This window comes from Lampetra fluviatilis, chromosome 34 (assembly GCF_964198595.1).
Source record: "Lampetra fluviatilis chromosome 34, kcLamFluv1.1, whole genome shotgun sequence".
NCBI classification, from domain to species: Eukaryota; Metazoa; Chordata; class Hyperoartia; order Petromyzontiformes; family Petromyzontidae; genus Lampetra; species Lampetra fluviatilis.
Window position 1 is genome coordinate 1,362,626 of NC_136308.1, and position 22,074 is coordinate 1,384,699.

A 22,074-nucleotide genomic window follows, 5' to 3' on the forward strand; every position below is an offset into this window, starting at 1 on the left:
TCTCCCCGTGCTCTTTCGCTTTGCGTGCCTTTGTTTTGGAACGCATCTACCGCATAGAGTGTGGGCAACCTAGGCATGAATATTAACACATTGGCATTCGTGACTGATGTGATATAGTGCAATTAACACATCAGCCGATACAATTATTCTCCATTGTTACTACACCTTTCGAATGTTGCCAAATCATCTCAAAATCCGAATCTTAATTTATCGTGGAGAAATCCGATGAGCTATGAAGCTCTTTTTCACAAATCTGGAACGTCCCCATCCTCCCCACCCCGAGATCGAGTCAGACCTCGCAAGCTAAGCAGGGTTGAGCCTGTGTAGCGCTTAGATGGGCAACCACCAGGCACACAAATGGCAGGTGCAGGAGGTGCCGTGGGCAGTAGAGGGCAGTGAAGGAACATCCACCGTGTCTTCTGCACTGCCCTCTCTGCCAACCCGCACCCACCAGCGCGGTGAAGTATGCTCAGGGATGTTTGTTATACCACCACCAAAGCGCGTCGTGCTGGCATTAATAGGTGCTTGGTAACAACATTAATCCCAACACGTTTATAAAGCAAAACGGGGGGGGGGGGGGGGGAGTTTGAATTTGAGGTTTCCGCAGCTCTGATGAGAATGCATTGTCCAGCTGCGTCAGGGTGCCACTGTGAGGGACTTCATCGTTTGTTGCTTTCAGGTCGCCCTGTGCCGCTGTGCGACATCGCACACGCACACGCAGTCACGCACGAAGTTGGGCAAGGAGTACACGCACACACAGTCACGCACGCACACGCAGTCACGCACGAACACAGCGGAGACACGAACAGGGAGTCGTACCTCTTTGTGTAATCTTCAGAAGTTATTTTTCCGTTTAGTTTCTTGTCCTTCTCCGGCACCTCCGATTAAACTGGGTGGCTACGTACGGCGCGACAGAAGTTCACCATACATACATACGGCAATCCGGTTGTGCGGTGCAATGGTTGGAGAACCACAGTGAAAAGAGTTTGCGTATGTACACACATACAAGTCATCTTTTCTTTTGTGCGCATCGAAATTTGGTGCTCTCCAACACAATGCTACGTCAATGCCAGAGAAAATCAGCTCCCAATGGTTGCCTTCAGCTTTTTCTTTTAATATCTCTCCCTCTTGGCTCCCGCGGACGGACGAGCGTTTTTATCGCGGCCCTCCACGGAGCTCCCGTCGGCAAGCACGTCGCAGCGGCGTGAGTGGCGGGCCAACAGCTCCGGCGGTATCGAGGTTAAGTGTGGTGGGATTCATTTGCAAGTGATGATGGTGGGGTGGGGGAGTGGAAAGAGGCCTTCACGCGTTCACACCTGTCTGGGTCTCCCGCGCTAGCGCGCGTTCGGGAACGAAAGCGGGAGAGGCGCCGGGGTAGCTCTGGTGGAGCCGGGCACAGGGTGGGTTACAGAGGCGACCGGAGATATTTTTCCACAAGCAGGTGCCACGGCTACCGCCATCGGGGGGGATCGTCGTAACCTTTGCTGGCTTTGCGATCGCAACCACCACCACCACCACCACCAAAATCTGCAGGATAATCATCAGTGGTGCAGCAGCAACAGAAGCGCTCTCACCTGATGACACGGGCAGGTTGTACTTGTCCGAGTGGCGCCGGCGAATGGGGCCCATGGCGTGCAGGCCGGGCGCGTGCAGCATGGGGGGGCCCGGCGGGAGCGCCGTGATGACGGACGTGGCGGTCGGGGTGCTGGCCGGGTGAGGCAGCATGCCCTGGGACGGAGACTCGGGGGTGCTCTTGGCCAGAGTGGCGCTCGACACCAGGTTCAGCTGCGGCAAAAACATCGCAAGGCGGGGGGCGTCATCGTTGCGCGCGTGCGTGAGAAACCCGAGCACGAGCTTGTGCCTCTCTTTTCCACTCACACCCCCGAGCCGTGCCAGCGTGGGTCAGGGAGCACGGCATTCGCTTTTCCACCGCGCAAGCCGTGGCGGGCAGCCGACGTCGAGACGCGTAAAGGTGACGCGGTGACGCTGCGTTCTGTGTTCTATTGACTGACGTCACACACAAGTTGCACGTGTCATTATCCCTGCCCCTAGCATGGCGAGATATTAACTACCTCGCCTGCTATGCAGGAGGTCTTGGATTAGATCCCGACGCCTGTATATTTGAAGTTTTCATATTCTCTTCGTGGTCGAGTAGATTTTTCTCCGGATCCTCCAGTTTTCCCTCCATTTTCAGAAACATGCGTTAAAGAAAATTTGGCTGCTAGAAATTGCCACGTGATAAGCCACTTCGTTGAGCCTTCATTTGTGGTCAGGTTGCTTCTGGAAAAGAGCTACATAGCTGAGTGGACCTTACCTGGTAAAATATTTGTTTAATTTAGATTATTTGAAATCATCGAAAAATGATCACAGAACCGATCCTGGGCTCTTAAAGTCGACTCACCCATAACTTGATATGTGGTTCAGTGTGTGAACATCATCCCCGGGCAGACAAAGGTGGAAGGTTACTGACAACTTCATATGCTCTGCGAGTGTAGGAGATGATGACCAAACTGTCTTATAAGGCAGGCTCGACTCTGCTGATGATGATACAATAAATGTCTAAACTGGTCCACAGTATGCTGCTACGTACTAAACCAATGCTTCAGAAAAAAAAATCACTCTCAGAAGGCCGTGTGGCTGATTGGATGCGTACAAAATGTACCTTTAGAGTTTTTTTTGGAGAGGGCCAGATGTAGGAAGGATGTATAAAGTCAATTGCTAAATGCATGTGGCCAGGTTCTATTCCCAGCCGTGAAAAGCATTCGTGCCACATGGCATCTGAAGTTGTCCGGGGACTCTCACCGATCGATTCTGGGGGTGAGTGGATGTGTAAAAGTGCATATGTTGAGCGAGTCTGTGAATGAGCAGTAGTGCAGTGGTTATGGACCCGGCGAGCCGAGTTCGATTCCCACTAACGATCAATAACAGTGGCAAATATTTGAACTGGTCCTGGGGCCTCCGCTAGGTGCTGGCCACCCACCCCCGAGTGTGCCCGTGCCGGCCTTCATAGGTACTCGCTAACAGCACTTGTCCTAACAGCCTGTTAAAGGCTATACAGGGGATCTTTGTTTTTGAATGTGAGTGTGTTTGAGGGTGTATTGAGTGTATGCATGCATGCATGCGAGTGCATATGTGAATGTGTACATAATAGGTGCTTAGTGCTGAAAGCACTTGGTGCCATGCTGTATAGGCTAACTGGAGGTCCATGTATATTGTCTCTATATATGTACTGTGTGTGTGTGAACAAATATAAACAATTGGGAACGTAGCACATGACCTATTACCCGCAAAGATCTGAGAAAGCTCAACAAAAATAACGTCAAGGGCACCAAACCATTTTTTAAAAATGTATTTATATGCGTTGCAGGGTCAGCGCACTGGACTTGCAATCCGGAGATCGCCGGCTCGATCTCCCGGCACGGCAGTTAGTCGATAGGCAAGCGGCCTTTCGACTAACTGCACGTTGACGATACAATACACACACGTAGTAGGATAAACATACAAAAACAATAATCACCCATTCGCACATGCGCGCAAGCGTGCGGGGAAATTAAGCGTGGCCAGCGACCAAAATCCCGGGAACCAACCAAGTTTTAGACGAAGATAAATAGAAAATGTGTACGGTTCCCAGAATGACTTTGGTGACACCACTCAGTGGTGGTGTTGCTAACAGGTTCTTAGCCAGCGGGCTCTCAGGGCTAATTCCAACAAGGGGCTGTCACAGGTAGGCCTTTGATTAGACGAGCGATGCTCGGCGGAAATCTAATGATCACTTGCGCCTCGCAAAGAGATTGCATCCCGGCGCGGGCTGCGCATGCGACATGCATTATTTAACTGTTTCACCCTACAGTCGACTTCATGAAGGCGTGAAATGAGGGCCCGTTGCTCATTCGTTTCACGGGGACGCTTCCCTCCGTAGCCCGCGCGGGCTACGACGCCGTCCGTCGCAAGAGGCCGGACTTTGCGAGCGGGAAAATAAATATAACAAATGCGATCGCGAGCACTTAAACACGAGGGCGTAATCAATTCACCGAAAATTGTCTGAAGAGGCATTCCGCTTCCGTGCGTGGGTTTGACGAAACGGGAAATTTGAACTCACGCCACAAGTATCGGGGGGGTTAATTTGACAAAAAAAATTAATGTCGGAATTGCCGCGCGGCTTTGGCCGCCCGTTCGAGTACGAGAGGGCCCCCTCCCCCCCCCGCACCTCCTGCAGAACGGGTGCCTTCTGAAATTCGCGAGTCGTGGGATTGAATTACCGCACTCCTCTGCAGTCCGTGGCACCTGCCGTACCGCGTCAAGGTGGGGTGGGGGCAACAGGCGGCGCAGCAGCGTCGCGCCGGGGGCTCCGATGCATCATCGTGCGCGAGCAGACGCCGGGGAGCGCAGAGGGCTTTGTTGTAATCTTTGCCGTCGGTTACGCCACGAACAAACATGTTTGTTCTTTCACGAGGCGCATTGTTTTGTTCTCCCGTTAATTATTCTCGGGTTCGACGCGGCGAATGTAATTGATGCACGGACTTCCCGGCGGTCCGCCTTTGCGTGTCCACGAAAGCACATTGGCGAATCTTCGTTAATGTCTGCGGTCGTAGCGGTCTCGCGCACATGCCACCGTGGTGTAAGGTTTAGCCTCCGTGGACTATTCATCCAGAGGCTGTCGGTTCAATTCCATCTCCCGGGGTGGCAACCGGAATGGTTGGACAAGTTTATTATATCGCCCGGCCCGTGTCATGCCCAGCAGAATAAAGGGGTTCCACCACAGTCGACAGGTCATGTGCAGTGGAGGCAAAGTGTCGGTGTCGCTACCTCTTTCAAGAAGTCTGGCCAGCATAGTCGACGAATAGGCCCAATACACCCTCTAGCGCCTCCGATTAGCGCGGTCGGCTACGTACGGCGCGAAAGAAGTTCAACAAACGTGCAGACGAGCTTGCCAGGGATGGATTCTAGGACCGCGTGGGTTTTCGCGGTAGGGTCCGCGTGGCTCTCTGCGATGTGTCACCGTGTCGAGTAACTTAGGCACGGTGTCCGACGTTTCTCACCGCGCGCTGGCTGGGAGCTTCTTTAGGAATTGAATATTCACCTCGTTTGAAAACAATGCGGTGGACGGTGCGGCCTCAGCTGACTGCAGAGGATCACGTGCGTGCAATCAGAAGTAATTAAAATGTAGAGAAAAGATGAAAATCATTTGATGCGTGTAGCTGTGAGCTCAACAATTGGAGGTGCATCGTTGCAGCCATAATAGGACGACTCAACCCTGTCATAGCAATGTGGAATCTCTACTGCCGGCTGAGATGTGCAGCCGTTTTGGTAGCAAACCCTTTTTTCATGTTTTAGGTCCCTTCTATATCGTGATTGTACCGAACGATTTAATCACAGCACAGAGCATGTCCACATGGGCTCTTTACCATGTGTTGTCAAACTCTCACTCCAATAGAAATGAGCAAACATTGACAAACTACTCTCATTGCAACCCGGGGCCTGGCCATCAAAAGGTTGCAGAACAATGAATTCGGTTTACTGACTCAGACCTTTGAGAAATTGAAATTCTTATTTGAGAATGCAACTTAAACGGTTACTTAAAAGATTACAACAAAGATTAAGGCTTGGCAAGTTTAAATAAATAAGCAGATTACCATTTATTCTTGGGTAATTCATTGCTTTCTATTGTAACTGACCTTTTCCCCACGCTGTAACGCATGGATTATTGCTGGTATACATTTGTGTTGTTCGTATGTGTTGCTGCGGTTAGCGGTCGTGCAGCGGTGAGCGCACTGCGCAACCAACCCAGCGATCCGGGTTCGATTCCCGCTCACGGTCAACAACAGTAACAGCGATTATCTGAACCGGTCCTGGGCCTCCCCTAGGTAAACTCAGCCTCAAATGAGTACCTGGTATGGTGTGTAAACATCACCATTAGAGATACAAAGGCGGCCTGGCGTGGTACTGGCCACCTACCCGCTCGTGTGCTGTGCCGGCTTTAATAGGTGCTTGCTAACAGCACTTGCCCCAACAGTCTGTTGAAGCTATATGGGTGACCATTGTCTTCGTTCGTACGTACAGAGATATAAATGCTAAGGTCAATCCGGCACACAGCATCCCAGACCATTAGGACCCTGGAGGGCCCTCTCTCTTTCAAGAGGGTGGGGAGGGGGCATTTAGCGTACCCTTGACACAAACCAGACAGGGCAATAGACACAGGGCTCACCCACACTGTACCCCACCACGAGCTACACGCCGCCGTTGTGGTGGGGGGTGATTGGGAGGTAAATGCACGATGGCGAGTCTCATCATCGCCGTTCAGTCTGCGCGACGCGGTATATAACCGTACACACACGTTGGAAAATTAAAACCATTTTGAGAGCTGCGTTAAACAGAAACACGATGGCAAATCTGGCCGCATTTTTGCACGATAAGGAACGTCTTTGCAGCTGCGAGGCTTCAGCCGACTGGAAAAATTTGACGGCGACCTTTACCCCGTCATTAATTTCAAATGATGGATAATAACACGCGCGCACTCGCCGAGGAATTGCATTAATTATAAAATCATGACAGAATGCAGCTGTGGAGGAAAAGAGAGGCTCGGAGAAAAGAGGGAGGGAGAGAAAATGTGTGCGAGCGAGAGAGAGAGAGAGGAGAGAGAGAAAAAAAACGCAGACAGACAGAACGACATGGAGCTAGCTGACCCATGCTGCCAGGCTTAATTTCCAGTTAGGCGCATGCCGAGCGTATTGCTATTATACTGTCTCACGTCAGTAACCTGCGCTGTTAATTTTGCCGAGAAGCGGCAGCGGGCTATGAATGCTCCGAGTGTGAAAATGGGTTTGAACCGTTCGACACCATCCAGCTTCCTCCCCTCTCCGTGCCCCCCACTCACCACGGCCCCCCCCCTCCAACTCTCGGTGGCGTAACCCCACTCTCCTCCCAACACCTCCCCCCGCCACCTCCCCTTCCCGCACTCCATTACCCCCCTTGGCTTCGGGATCCCAAATGCGCACCCTCTGGGCCCTCTGGGCCGCCACCGTGGCGTTCATCACGCGGGAGCCGCGCGCGTCGTTATCAAATTATCAGCGCCGAAAATCCATCGAGGTATTATTGTCCGACCTCTCAGCAGACATTAGATAAGGATCGTTCAGCTGACAAAATATAAATAAATGAACTGGCGTTTTTTTTTATTTATTTGGAGGGGGGGTCTGAAACAGCGAGCGATGCAGAGTAGCGAGATAATTGTGGACTCAAAACAAAAAAAGGGCGGCTGTGATATTTGCTCGAGTTCTTGAGTGGCTTTGTTCTGCGCGGCACAGCGGCCGGCATTGCCTGATGGATGAATACGATGGCGATGATTCACGATGACGATGATGATGCCGGCAATTACCTTGCTTAATGTGTGCACGTTGCATTTATTTCGCACACCGTACGTAGCCAACGGTGCTAATCGGAGGTGCGTTGGAAGGACAACAAACTAAACGCAAAAAGCAGTTCTAAAGAAATGAATTCTTCAATCTAGATTTTTTTTATTATCATGATGACGATAGGCGGATAGGATTTTTATCTGTCCCAATTTTTTTTACATTTCAACCGATCATTTAAAGCGACTGATTGTTGAAAAAGCGGAACGAAATATTTCCTTTGCAACAACAAAGAATGTGGCAAGAGAGACGACAGTGAAGACGGCGGTGATAACGACGGCGATCGTGAATTTAAACACCTGCGACAACCCGAGCACGAATCCAGCAATCGCAACCTTTGAATGGGGCACACGGAGACACGGGTTGGGCTGGAGACTATCACTCCAGGCATGGGCGCCACGGTGGCTAGGAAATGTTAATGACATTGCCTGGTATACAGGAGAGCGTGGGTTCGATCCCGACCCTATGTATATTTGGAGTCTGCGTGTTTCTCTCCCCGTGTTCGTGTAGATATTTCTCTGGGTCCTCCGGATTTTCCCTCCACATTTAGAATCAACGTCACGCGTTTTGAATATTCGGCTGCTAGAAATGTCTACGTGATAAGCCACTTCGTTGAGCTACCATTTGTGGCCAAGTCGCTTCTGAAAAAGAGCTACACAGCTCAGTGGGCCTTACCTGGTAATGAAAAAGTGTTTATAGTTGTTTTGTTATAGTTTACGGTTATCCACAATCACCCACGAGAGTTTCAGCGCGGTCCCCTGCTCTCCATCATCCCTGCGAGAGGGTTGGTCCCCGTAACGTTGTCCCCCCTCACACCCCCCCTCCCCCACCCACCCACGTGAAATGCAGACGTTACCTCAGGCGGGGGTTGGAAGCGCCCCTTGACACGGTTCCGGTTGGAGGAAATCGCCCGCCCGCGATTCGAGGTGCGGCCACGTTCTCGTAATTAGCGGCGGAAAGCTTCCAGCTCGCTCGGGGCTGAACCTCGCCATTACCGTGATTCAGATTTCATTCTGTCTCTCTCTCCTCGCCCACCCCCGGAAAAAAGGTGTACCCATAAAGTGTATTTAAATAAAGAATGAAAGGCTCTTTTATTCGCTGTTCACGCCATCAAAACGTGAAATGCTTTAAATGATGAAAAGTAACTACTTTTTTTAGTTGTTTTACTTTTCCGAAACCACGGAGATCAAACTTGTGAAAAGTGAGTGTGTTTTCACTTTTTTCGAGCGGGGCCCTTTCCTTTGGTAAATTCCATGCAGCCGGTTTTGAGCGAAGAACACCATTATTCTAAATCTGTAGATTTAATAATGATTCTTATCCAGCCGTGGCATGGCCACAAGGTAAGGTTTAATGAAGTACTGTGCCTCCAGTTAATGGCATAATATAACTCGGGTTGCAGCCATGCCATGTGTTCATATAGTGATAGTGCTAAGGGTACATTGATGGATCTTCAGAGCTCATTTCACCTTGGTAATAAATTCCCACTATTAATATTCATCAAATGCAAGGCTGTCTCAGCTTAGAGCCTTTGAATATGAGGACATAAATCAGGAGTATAGCATCAATTATGTTCGAATTTTTCTGCCCTATATTGCCCACTAAAAAAGTCATTTCAAAACTGCTTTCTGTAATCAGATTACAGTCCTGGCGAAAGGCGGGGGGTGGCCGTTTGTCTGGGTAGGGGCGCTTCTAAAGGCGGTTTAGGAAATACATAAATGGCAGCACCTCTTTAATTTACAATTGAACAAAATGGCTATTACATGCTGAAGGCATTTTAGTTGTTCTGTAATTACTCGAGGCTAGCATTTTTGAGAAACTATAATAATAATAATAAAGTGTCCCTGTACGCTGAAGCCAACTTGGGTGGTTCGTAGCACAGTGGCGGACATTCCACATTCCTTTGGCAGGAGCCGATGTCTCGATAGCACGGCCAGCTGTTTGATTCCCTACAAGGGAGGACGGTACTTATTTTATTGGCACCTCAGGGCATGATGGCCTCAGTCAACCTCCGACTGTAATTGATATTTTAATTGTGAAATGCCACAGAGCCACATGGACGGATTATATTCAAGAGTCCATAATTTTTTTGAAATGGGCCTCAATACTAATTTTTAAGAGTCCTGCTTGGAATGCATTTATAATGCATTTATTCATGATTTTTTTTTGCATTTTTCAGAAAATTGAGGGTACACTTGTGAAGCAACACAAGTCAATCAATCAAACTGTATTCATTTAAAGGCGCCTTTCTTGAAACCAAGGCCCCTGTTCATGAATTCTAGCAATATGACACTCCAACGGCGCACAGATAAAAGGGCAAACTACTTGCTGTACCCCCTCCTGTTACAAGCACTTCATTACCTTGTTAGTGGGAGTCTTGTGTGTTAGAACAGCTGCGATAAACACAATTATAAGAGAATATTTCTTAGCAAGTCTTTAACCTGAAGATTCTTACCCAGACAGTTCCAGAATGTTTTATAATTTACTCTGTCGTGCCATTAGGAGGGTGTTTTTATTTAATCGGCTGCTTTTTCATAACAGTGCGTTCGCTATATAATGGCCGTGTGGTAAAAACACAACACCACACAGGCATGGACGAGTTTAGTTGTGCATTCACGCCACTGACAGTGACATCTAATTATCATCACTCGTGTCGAATTGTATTGTTACTTACACCTGTGCACATTAACCTCATTGGTCATTTGATGGAAAATAAATTAAGACATCAAATAAACAAACATGTAACCTGTGATGCAATTTAGTTTCACCTGCAAATAGTCAAGGCAGACCATAGTTCCCTGTTCATGTGTAAGCATGCGTGTGTCAGTTCACCCACTGGAGTGGTAGTGTAGTGGGCAGCGCAGTGCGTTACAGGGCCTGCAACCCAAGTTCCATTTCTGCTCATGGCCAACGAATATATGAAGTGGACCTAGGCCTCCCCTGGGTCGACTCAGCCTCAAATGAGTACCTGGTGCATAACCATCAGTAGTGTGGAGACAAAGGTGGCCTGGCTTGGTCCTGCTTACCCACCGCCCTCATAGGTGCTGCTCATAGACAAAGACCCTCCTTATAGCTTTCCAAAAGTCTGTTGGAGCAAGGTGTGGGTGCCCAGCACCACGCCAGGCTGCCTGCCTCTCCCTCGTGGCGATATTTGACAAATGCCCCTCACAATTTCACAGTGACTGGTGTTCTGGGTAATAACCTTAGTGATCACTCCTTCATTTTTGGGGTGAGATCATCAGCCAGACCCAAAGCCCCCCCTAAATTGGTTGAGACGTACTCAATGAGACACTTCAGCACTCAGGCATTTACTAATGATGTGCTTCACTCGGATATTGACAAGGTCTGTGATATCCCCAACCTGACTACGGCTTGGGAGACTTTCAGGTACACGTTTCTCCAAATTCTTAACAAACATGCTCCATTGGTTAGATTTCAAACTAAAGGCAACCGCCCACCATGGTTTGATCCTTTGATTACTAAGTTCATGAAAACTAGTGACAAGGCTTGGGCATGTGCTCAAAAAAGTAATTTGGTCAATGACTGGCTCGAATACAGGATTTTAAGGAATAGATGCGTCACTCTCCTGGAATCACATGGAAATGCCAGGATTTTCTGGAAAACAATCAAATGTATCGAAAAGGCATCCAAAACAGATAATCTGCCCATTGAGCTTAACCGAAATGGGGAATATTTTTCAGATCCCCAAAAAATAGTTGACAATTTTAACCTTCATTTTTCTGAAGCTGGTAACCTTTTTGATAATGTATTGGGAGTCACCCCTGCTCATGCAAAATTCCTACACCCCTGTCCAAACATTTAGTTTCTAGCCAATCCACGAAAGTAATGTTCTGAAACAACTGTCCTACCTCAAAGGGTCCTCCTTTACCAGAGCAGATAGTATTCCCGTCTTTGCTCTACTAACTGTTGGTCACCTAATATACAAACCTATAGCCCATATTTTCAACCTGTCCATCAAAGAAGCATCAATTCCTCTAGAATGGAAACATTCCTATGTTCGTCCACTTCACAAAGGGGGCCCTAAAGATGATCCAAATAACTACCGACCTATCTCAATTTTGTCCCCGTTGATGAATTTTTTTGAAAAATTATTGAACTACCAAATTAGCAGTTTCCTGTCTGCCAAAAATCTATTACATCTAAAACAATCTGGGTTCCGAAAAAATACAGCACCACATCTGCTGCATTAGACTCTTTGAATCACATTTACAGTAGCCTTGATAATAAGCAGTACTGTGCCTGTCTTTTTCTTGACTTGTCCAAAGCTTTTTATACAGTCGACCACAACACCCTGCTTAGTAAATTAAGTTGCCTCGGTTTTTCCGAAAACGCAGTAAAATGGTTAAAAAATTACCTCTTTTCTCGCACCCAAACTGTATTCACAGATGGTTGGAGGTCAAACTGTGTTAAGATAACAAAAGAGGTTCCACATGGTTCTATCCTCAGCCCCCTCTTGTTCTCTCTTTATGTCAATGACTTGGGCACTGACCTGGATCATTCCAGGGTAAATCTTTTTGCAGATGACACGATACTGATTACTGCTGGCCGCTCTCCGGATGACGTGATTGCTAAGCTCCAGGGTGATTTCAACAAACTACAACATCAGCTAGTTGCTCTTAAACTAGTCCTGAATACCTCCAAAACCAAGGTGCTATGCCTCGCACCAGGACTAAAGCAGGAAGTTATTTTTCCCCAATTACATTCCTTAAATAATTATCAAATAGAGCAAGTCAAGATCTATAAGTATCTTGGGGTCATCCTGGATTCAAAACTGAATTTTGAAGTTCACATTGATTATATTGGTAAAAAGACAAACATATAAATTGGTTTTCTGTAACGACACAAGCACTGATTCCCCCCTATGTTCCGCTTGGAATTGATAAAAGCTACCGTACTGCCTCTACTTGATTACTGTGACATCGCGTATACATCAGCCCCCAGTACTGTACTGAAGAAGCTTGACTCAATGTATCACTCGGCCTTAAGATTTGCATTGAACTGCCCATATAGGACTCACCACTGTGATCTCTACATTGGGTCAAACTTAACATCTCTTAATGTTCGACGGCTTGTGCAACAGGTCTTATTTATTCACGATGTACTTACAAAAAAAACGCAGATTACCTGCTGGATCTACTCTCTTTATCAAATAACAAATTTGACCTAAGGTCTTCGCTCATTTACCAGCTTCACATTCCCTATTGCCGTACAAATACTGGAGGAAGGGCCTTTGCTATTGATGCCCCCAGGGTCTGGAATGCTATTGCCAATAAACTGCAAACTTTTATCACTACCTATGAGATCTTCACTCAAAACTGCTCTAGAAGAATTGTACACCTCTAGCTGCCACTGCTATTCAGTGGCCTAAAATAAAATGTTTTGCTCCGGATGACCGCTGCAAAGTATGATCTGTGTTTTGATTTAGTGTGCTGATCTTAAAGGTGCATTAACATTTTTTGATACTCAGTCTGATGTTCCTGCTGTTGTGGAGTGACTCATGCAGCCAACTATGGCTGCAGGGTTTGGTGGTACATGTTGTTTACGTCGTTTATTGTGAAAATTCGATCACAGTTCCTATGATCACTGTTACATTGCTTTTGTGGCTTTATTTTGGTGATTTCGAAAAGTTTTTTTTTGGCCATGTTTGTTTGTTATAGTACGGAGTTAGACTGATGGCTTTAATCTAAGTTGTCTTGTGGTTGTTGTTGTTCGACTTGCATCCCACTGGGATTTTTGCACACAGCGTTGGTGTACGGTGCTTTTTCTGCAATATTTTGCTGTCTTTCTTGGATTTTCTGTTTGCACATAGTCACTTTAAGATGTTTTCTTGTTCATGTTTTTGTTTTTTGTTTGTTGCGGTTGCACCCGATTCAAGAGCCGAATGGCTCACAGGGCTATACCAAATAAATGAAACTGAAAACTGAAAAACTGGAGGCCGAGGGCTGGTTCAAATATTTGCTGTTGTTAGTCGTGCACTGGACTCGAACGCAGGTGGCCATGTTCATATCGCACTGTGCTAACCACTGTGCCACCGCTCCAAAGACAAAGACACGCGCGCACACACACACTGCACACACACACAGCATATGATGAAACCCCAGCCCTGCCTCCACATCAATTCTCTGGTTGATGAAGGTGGAAATACAAAAGTGCATTCAACTCAGCGCCCAGCACAGCAGAGGGAAAGCATGAGAACTCTGTAGTGGGAATGCACATCTGTGCGTGCGCACCTGCATGCACGTGTGTGTGTATATACGCGTACCAACTCAACCTTAAATGAGTACCTGTTGTGGTATGTACACATCAGCACTGGGAGGACAAAGGCGGCCGGGCGCGGTGCTGGCCACCCACCCCCTCGTGTGCCGTGCCGGCATTCAAAGGTGCTCGTTAACGGCACTTTCCCCACAGGTCTGTTAAAGGCTACACGGGGGATCTTTGTCTTTGTGTGTATGTGAGTGTGAGCGCTTTGAGAGGGCGGCTGTGGGAGGGTTGAGAGTGGTGATTTGTCACCAATTCCAACAAATCACTTAGAACTACCCTGCCGCAATGGTTGAGGGATTCTCACTTTCTCTTAAAAGTTGCGACAGCCTCTATTCGTCATTGTTAAACAATAAATGAAGATGACCAAATTACCATTCTGCACGACAATCACCTTCGTCGCGTTCTAATATAGAAGCTGTACGTGGGAAAATAATTCGATACAAAAAAACAGATAAATGAGAAATCCATTGCGGGTGCCTTGTAATATTTGAGGGTCCCCCATAAATATTTGGGAAGGTGCCGTGGCGTAATAGTCATTAGCACATTTGGACTTGCAATCATCCAGAAGTCGACGAATCCCATCTCGTGATGGGGTCGTTGAAACTCTGGGCAAGTTTACTTCAAATTACATTTACACCAGCAGCGGCGTGAAAGAAGCCACGACAGGGCAGCGCCTTTATCTACCCAACAAAAAAATATATACCCACACCACCAAATGATATACTTTGTAAAATGTACACTAATTATGCAAATATCTTGACCTATTCTAAAATGGACACATTCTGCTATTTCCATGTTCTGCCCGACTCACACAGAGGGCAGCACTGGGCATTATTTTAAAATGGCGGCCGGCAGTAACACGGGTGAGCAGAGATAAGCGATTAAATTCCTAACATTTCAATGAATTCCTTGATTGAACAACGTACGGTATTTATTGTGGTTACCCAGTTCTCACATAAAGACATACATCACCATACAAGACGATTTTGCATTGGCAACTGCCAAATTGGGCGATTACACATTCAGCTTTGGCGGGATAGTTAACAGCGATGGTTTCACAATGGCCAACCACCTCTCTCATGTCAAATGTTAATTGCACCTCGTATTGCTTATACATCGGGCATCATTTTCATGTTTTATGCCACTGTAGTTTCATTGTCCACAGTGTGCCATGCAGCATTGGCACTGTCGCTTCTCCAGCGTGGCACCAACTAGAACATGCACTGTCTTTCAAAATACCATCTTTAAAATAAACATCTTTCCAAATATCATTGTTTTTTTTAATCTGTACAAACACCGTCTCGCAAAATACTACCTTATTGTGTCTGCAAATGGGTTTGGGATTTACAGAACTTAAGTTCTGTAGTTTTGTAAATGACAGAAATCAAGTTTTGAAAATCCCATCGCAAAGTAAGTTGGAGCTCATCACCACCATCAATCCTCGACGACGCCGCATGTTTCTCTGCCTTTCAACTGAACCCACTTCTTCACATTTGTCTCATGCCCAGCAGGCTGCTCCCAAGCACCACACGCAGCGCGTTCCTTGCCACCAATCTGGGCAGCAGACTCAGTGCCTTCATCTCGCTCGAGATTCGATCGCAGATTTCGACTTGAACAACAACGCCGCCACTTCACCCGCCCTGCTTTAGGACGAGCCTGGCACGTGCCCATGAACGGCACTTGCCATACGTGGCGCGCTCTGCTGCTACGACGAAACGGCTTTTAAACAACACGCATGATCGTGTAAACATCGCATAACCTATGTGCATTTCGCAAACAACAAAACCCCATCGGCGTTCCCTGAAAAAGCATGCATGTATGTATGTATGTCGAACTTCTTTCGCACCCTAAGTAGCCAACTGTGCTAATCGGAGGTGTGGGGGACGGACAGCAAACTAAACACAAAAAGTAATTCTCAAGAATTTAGTTTTCAAAGGAGAAGTTCATTGTTGGTTCTCTCGTCTCGTGCCACCAGAAACAAATAGGTTGAGCCAACGTGACCGACTGATAATAGGGTCCTAATACGCACAAAACCGGTCCACAGTTTTCCGACCTACACTATTATTCGGTTAAAATGGGGTTTTATTGTCATTTACAGATCTAACTTGAGTAACGTGCCTCACATAGGTTTCTGTTCACTATCCATATATGGGTAAAGACTTTTCGAGCAATTTTTATCTCATTCTCATATAATGCAAATACATTAGTGTGGGTGCATCTTATACGTTTGGTATAACTTTAGTGACACACGGGACGAGTCTGTGGTGCGTGTCTTTACTTTCACGAGGACCAATAATCCGGAGAATACGGCAATTTTATCTCAAAGCTGCACGCAAATAATTGGCCGCACGTTGAAATGTGTGGCCCTCTTCAAAAACAGCCTTGAGATTCGCCGAGGCTTTTCTGGATGAGTACACAAAAGGACTATTTTTACTATTATTATTGTAGGTGGTGCGAGTGTGTGTGCTTTGGATGGCAGCGTGGAAAGCCAACTGCGCTCGGGTTTGAATGGAAAAAAAGCAAGACGCGTATAAAAACAACACAACACTCGCTGCGACTTATGAAACAAATATGAAGCCAAATTCCATCTCTGGTCAGGGTTTAGATCTGTGGAGATTCCCACTTTCTCCGCGACACAAACAAGTCAACAGAGCTCTGATTGCCACCGAGGCTTGTGAAGACAGACAGATGACATGTGCGAGCGATGGCAGACACAATCTATTGCCACTTTAGTTCAGTGTCACATTCAATCTCGGCGGCGGCGGAGTCATCGCACGCGTGACACGTGGCGTTGTGTGTGTGCGTGTGTTTTTAAACAAGCAAACACGACAGCTGGAGGACGTAGCACATGCACGCGGTAAATCGCCGTGTAAAAAAAAAACAAGGCTGAGAAGAAAAATAAATATGCCAATTTCATCACCTAGATCATGACGAATATGCGACACTGTGTTGGCAGTTGTGGACAAGCACGAATAACAAATTGCTATTACACTCGCCCTGAAGAGGAAAATAACGTGGAAAAAATATTTAGTAGCAGTAGCAGAGAAACAAGGAGAGAAGTGACTCGTGCTACTGTTTACACATTGCACCATGAGAGTGTCTTGTCGAGACAGTAACACCGGTAGTGGCAACGGATGAACAGCAAGGTGGCAGACACTCAGAGAAATGCTGCTTGCTGAATTGTAATTAATTTGGGGAGTGTACGTCGGTATGCATCCATAAAAAACACGCAAAGTTCTGCTTTCTAATTAAAACTCTCTCAGTATCGTAAGGGCTGGTGGCCAGGAGTGGTGATGATGCACGTCTGTAAAGCAGTGATTTGCAGGCAAGGTTCGTGGATCACTGGGGAATTCCATCATCATCTTCATGAGATACCAGGGTCGTTCATATAGGAGGACAAACGTGAAGAAAGGTTGCCGAAGCTATCTGTGCGAAGTTTAAGTGTTATTCCTTCACGTGTCTGGGGTTTCCCTCGGAACTTCATATCCATCCCAGAGCAAGCAAAGATACTCAAACATAAGAAATGGCCAAACATCTGTCGTGAAACTCCTTTCGGATACTCGTATTATGAGTAAAAAAATACACCGCACACAGACACATATACCATTTGGCCTTAAAGACCACAAGTGGATGTACCGTTAGCAAGACTTAAATAAGGCCAGCATGAGGCCAGTACCATGACCACCTTTGTCTCTCTCGTGCTGTTGTTTACACCTTGCACCAGGTATCCATGTTGTAGTGGACTCAACTTGGGAGATGCCCAGGACAGGGTCAGATATCACCACGCCACTGATAATATCCTTCGTCAGGAATGGAACCCAAGATAATTGCATTGTAGGACATTCCACAGACCAATGCACCATCACTCCACACAGAACCCCCATACAGCTTCCAACAGACTGTTGCGCAAGTGCTGTTAGCGAACACCTATTAAGGCCGGTGGGGCGCCTCGTTTGATTGCTGCTTTTAATTGTTACACACCGCACCAAGTATTCATTTGAAGCTGAGTCGACCTAGGGAAGGCCCAGGACCGGTTCAGATAATTGTCACTGGGGTTGTCCGTGAGTTGGAATCAAACTCGGGTCGCCGGGTTTATAGCGCAGCGTGCTAACTGTTACACTACCGCTCCCCACATACACACACACACTCCCATACAGGCACACACAAACAAGACAACACTGCACTGTTTATTCGACTATGATTTAAAGTGATGTTTATAGTGATAAATGCTTCTGTTGGAAATCTGCATTTTTCCCACTGTAATAAATTATTCCTGTCAATGATACAAGACATGAACATCAAATATATAACATTTATGGTCATGAAAAGTGTTTACGACGGATAACATAATGCACTTTCCTGGAGGGAGCCTTTAAAAAATATCCATTAAATCGCCACTAAGAACGGTCATCGGTTAAATTAAATAAACGCACTACCCATTAGTTCAGTGAAGAGAATAAGCTGCAGCCAACAATTAGAATGGAGACAGTCTGAATCATGTTGCTGAAAGTGTTGTTTGTGTGTGTGTGCGTGTCGTTATTCGGGGGAGTGATAGTGCAGCGGTGAGCGTGCTGCGCTACGAACCCGATAACCCGAGTTCGATTCCGGCTCGCGGCAAACACCAACGATGATATTCATAACCGGTCCTGTGCCTGTCATAGGTCAACTCAGCCTCAAATGAATATCTGGTGCGGTGTGTGAACATCACCGCTTGGGAGACAAAAGCTGCCAGGTGCGGTGCTGGCCACCCACCCCCACGTGTGCCGTGACGGCCTTCATAGGTGCTCGCTTACAGCACTCGCCCCAACAGTCCGTTTCGGCTCTACGGGAAACTGTGAAATAAATGTAAGGAGCGCGCGAATGGCTTTCCTAGAGGTCCTGCTGGTTGTAGCCTCGTGGTCAGAAGCTTCAGCATTAAACGGGTTGGCACTCCATTGACGGTTCAATTTCCACGACAGCTGTAGACCTTTTTATTTAGCAAATTACACAAAGTGCTGTTTCCTGTGACGTCGACGTTAATGATTAAGTTTCATTCTTAAGTCAAGTTTCAGTTGTAATTTCAAGTAAATTTCGACTTGTGAAATAATATAACACTTGTCTGTGTTGTTTATACGAATGCCATATTTAACAAGGGCAGGCCACTGCATGGCAGTGAAATTGATCATTTTAATCCTCAAATATTGCATTTTGCCAAGGTAAGTGATAGACCAAATTTAATACGAGTTTTTTTTTTCAATGTTGTTTTGTGCAATCACCATTGACCGGGCTGAGACCATCAACCCGCTCCACTAGAAGACGCGGATTTTAATCACGGAACTCAAAAGAACCATCACCGGTTGTATTGGTCCAGTGTCACAAGACTCCCCGAGCCACGCACAGCCACCTACTGGAGTGGATTATCACAATTCTGTAACGCCACTTCACGTCGCAAGCACCGGCGTCGTGTTTCGTGGGTTCTGAAGCCATCTCCAATGCACAGAAGCCACAAAACAAACGTTTTAAACTACTCTCTGTTAAAAGCTACACAACAACAATAATAATATCGGTGAAGTATGAAGATTTCCCAGCGGCGTGTCGGTGGAAATTGAATTATTTTCGTGAAAATATTCACGCACAAGTACATTCACACCTAATATAGGTGTCTGTACTATACGTGTGTTGTTCAAGAGTTTCACGTTGATTGCGATGTATGTGTGTGATTGTGTGGGGACAGATGCAAATATCTACACACGCACGTGCAAATTGTAAGAATATGTTTAAAATGTTGGGCACATAATGCCTCGTGTAAATATGCTGATTACATCAGTTTCTACGAGTTTGTCGAATGAGGGTCAAGTGTGTTAGGTTTTTCTTCCTGTAGAAATTAATTCCCTTTGACAAACGTGGGGTACGTGGCAGAGGTGTGGACTCGAGTCATGTGACTTGGACTCGAGTCAGACTCGAGTCATGAATTTGATGACTTGCGACTCGACTTGGACTTGCATAACAATGACTTTGTCCCACCTCTGGTACGTGGTATCCAGGATGACCGTTGGAACGTTATGGGACCAAGACATGAGTTGGTCAATGTAGATCGTTATCATTTATTTGTGTTGTATGAGAATGTCCAGAGGTAACACATTTCTAAGAACGCAACAAAATCCTTTGATTACCCAGCATCACGTTGAGTTACATTTGCCATGAATTTATTCACTTATGAAATAATTACGATGTTAAATTGACTTAAAACAACACATCGGTATAATGTCTTAGACTATTCTACTATGCACGGTTATTTAATTGAGCAGTAATGCCATGAGTACAATAATGGTAACAATCACAATTGGGTAGGAACGATTTTAGTAATTGGTGAATATGATCTCATGGCTTGCTGATGATGACCAACATGCTGTCGATGATAAATAACGATGATCAATCTGACAATCACGACGGTAATAATGAACATCTTGTTCATAATTATGACGATCACAAGGCTTTATGTTGATGCTCACAAGGATTAATTATGATAATTTCCACAATACTTCACAACGACGATGCGATTGATTACACTAATCTAGTGATGACTTCATCACATCACAATGACGACACCCACCGTAATACTCGACAGCGCCGATCATGACCATGACACTGATCTCCATACCACTCCGTGACACCACAATGACCAAGACGATTAGCAGCAGGAAAACTGACAATGAGGACGACGGCGATGATGATTACGACAGTCACCACGACGGTGATGATGTACGTTGAACCTCTTTCGCACCTTACGAAGCCAACCGTCCTAATTGGGGGTATGATGATGACGACGACGATCGTGACGCCCGACAATTTTTTATAGGCCGGCTGTCTGTCGACGCGCGAGTGCGCCGGCCTGGCTCAAGAGAAGCGCTCGCCTCTGACCGACGTGCTACTCACAGGCTGCAGGGGAGTCCTGGGCTCTGAGGGGCGCATGTGAAGGTGGGCCATCATGGCCTGCAGCCTCTCTCGCTCCTTCTCCAGCTGCGGGGGGCCAACGCACAACACAGCCGTCAGCCATCAGCCACCGCGCACGCAAATCAAACTGAAAGGCCCCCTTTCCTAAATAGCGTACGGCTCCAAATAACATCATCTCGTCATGCAATTTTAAAGCCCAGTAAGGCAGATCTGATAAATATTTTAACAAACAGTTACTTACAGAAAGCTATTGCTTATTCATAGCGCCTTTCTTCAAGAAAGGCAGGCTTGCATCAACCTGACAAAGGCTGCTGTGTGTTTTAGCAAAGGTTACAGATACAAATTGCGCCGCATTATTTTTCTGGTCGCATTTTTTTTAGGTCAGCAAAATGTTAAATATGAAGGGGAAAAATTGCGTGCACGTTACCAATAGCGAAGCTTTTAGGAACCAAACTCGAGCCCTGGGGATGGCGTAAAGGATTTGTTTCCGTGAGCACTCCAAAGGAACACGGATTTTTTGTCTCTTTTATTCAAAGTTGTTCCTTTAACTGCTGCCACCAGGCCATCACGATTTTTTTGATGTGAAATATTTCCGAGTTATAAATGCCCTGCATATATTGCATATTTCAGGGAGCTAAAGTGTATCATATGCTTTTGCTTAGCATGCCATGTCATTCCTGGGGAGTGCCTTTATTAGATTATGCCCGCAATATTAACTGTCCCCAGCAAAATGTCAGTCTTGAAATATTCCAGGGCTTACGGCGAAATTCCGCTGAATTATTTTTGGGAAACAAAATATATAGCGCGTCGCTTTCACATTTGATTTGCCCGCCATTGCCTGGGACACTTAAACGTAATGCACAGCCGTCGTGACGGGCACAGAAAGGGCCGTCTCCTGCAACGCAACGTGAAGAGGCCCACGCGTGGCAAATTAAGTGTCGACCGTATACGTAACGGACGCGAACAACATCGCGCAGCGGTTCGATGTTTCAAAGAGCAGCGGCGCAGGTTGCAGCGCGGCGTTTTAAAATGACGACTGCGTCGATGACCTATTTTGTTCATTACGCGTCAGTCAAACACTGACCCCTTTTTTTTGTTGTTGAAAGGATGGCTTTTCTTGGAGTGACTTGTATGCACAGTATTATGAATAACAAAACCTGCTGACCTTGTCAGCAAATCATGATGGAAAGAGGAACAACACGTGTGAGAAATTTGCCGATGTTTCGGTTTGTTTGAAACAGGTTTGTTCAGAATCCAAAACACGTGAAGGAGAATGCTCGCTCGTGAATATTGTAAACGTATCTGTCACATCGATGCTACGATTAATAACATCACTGTCATGGTTAGGATTTGTTTTTAACGAAGGATTTTTCTTTCTTCAAAAAGCACACTTTGTAGAGAGAGATACCAACATTGCTGCAGAGTGGCCAGGCAGCCGCAGCATGAGGATTGTGTT

The 22,074-nt window shown here is 46.5% G+C and overlaps 1 protein-coding gene across 1 annotated transcript in view; it reads right to left on the minus strand.

Moving 5' to 3' along the window:
- Positions 1–22,074, minus strand: part of LOC144944273 (forkhead box protein P1-like) — a 345,410-nt gene that overhangs the window by 55,855 nt on the left and 267,481 nt on the right. Inside the window, exons 12-13 of the mRNA XM_078872291.1 lie at positions 20,601–20,684; positions 1,575–1,785 (exon numbers count right to left, since the gene is read on the minus strand). Coding sequence (XP_078728417.1) covers positions 1,575–1,785; positions 20,601–20,684 — 295 coding nt within the window. The remainder of the gene's footprint in view (positions 1–1,574; positions 1,786–20,600; positions 20,685–22,074) is intronic.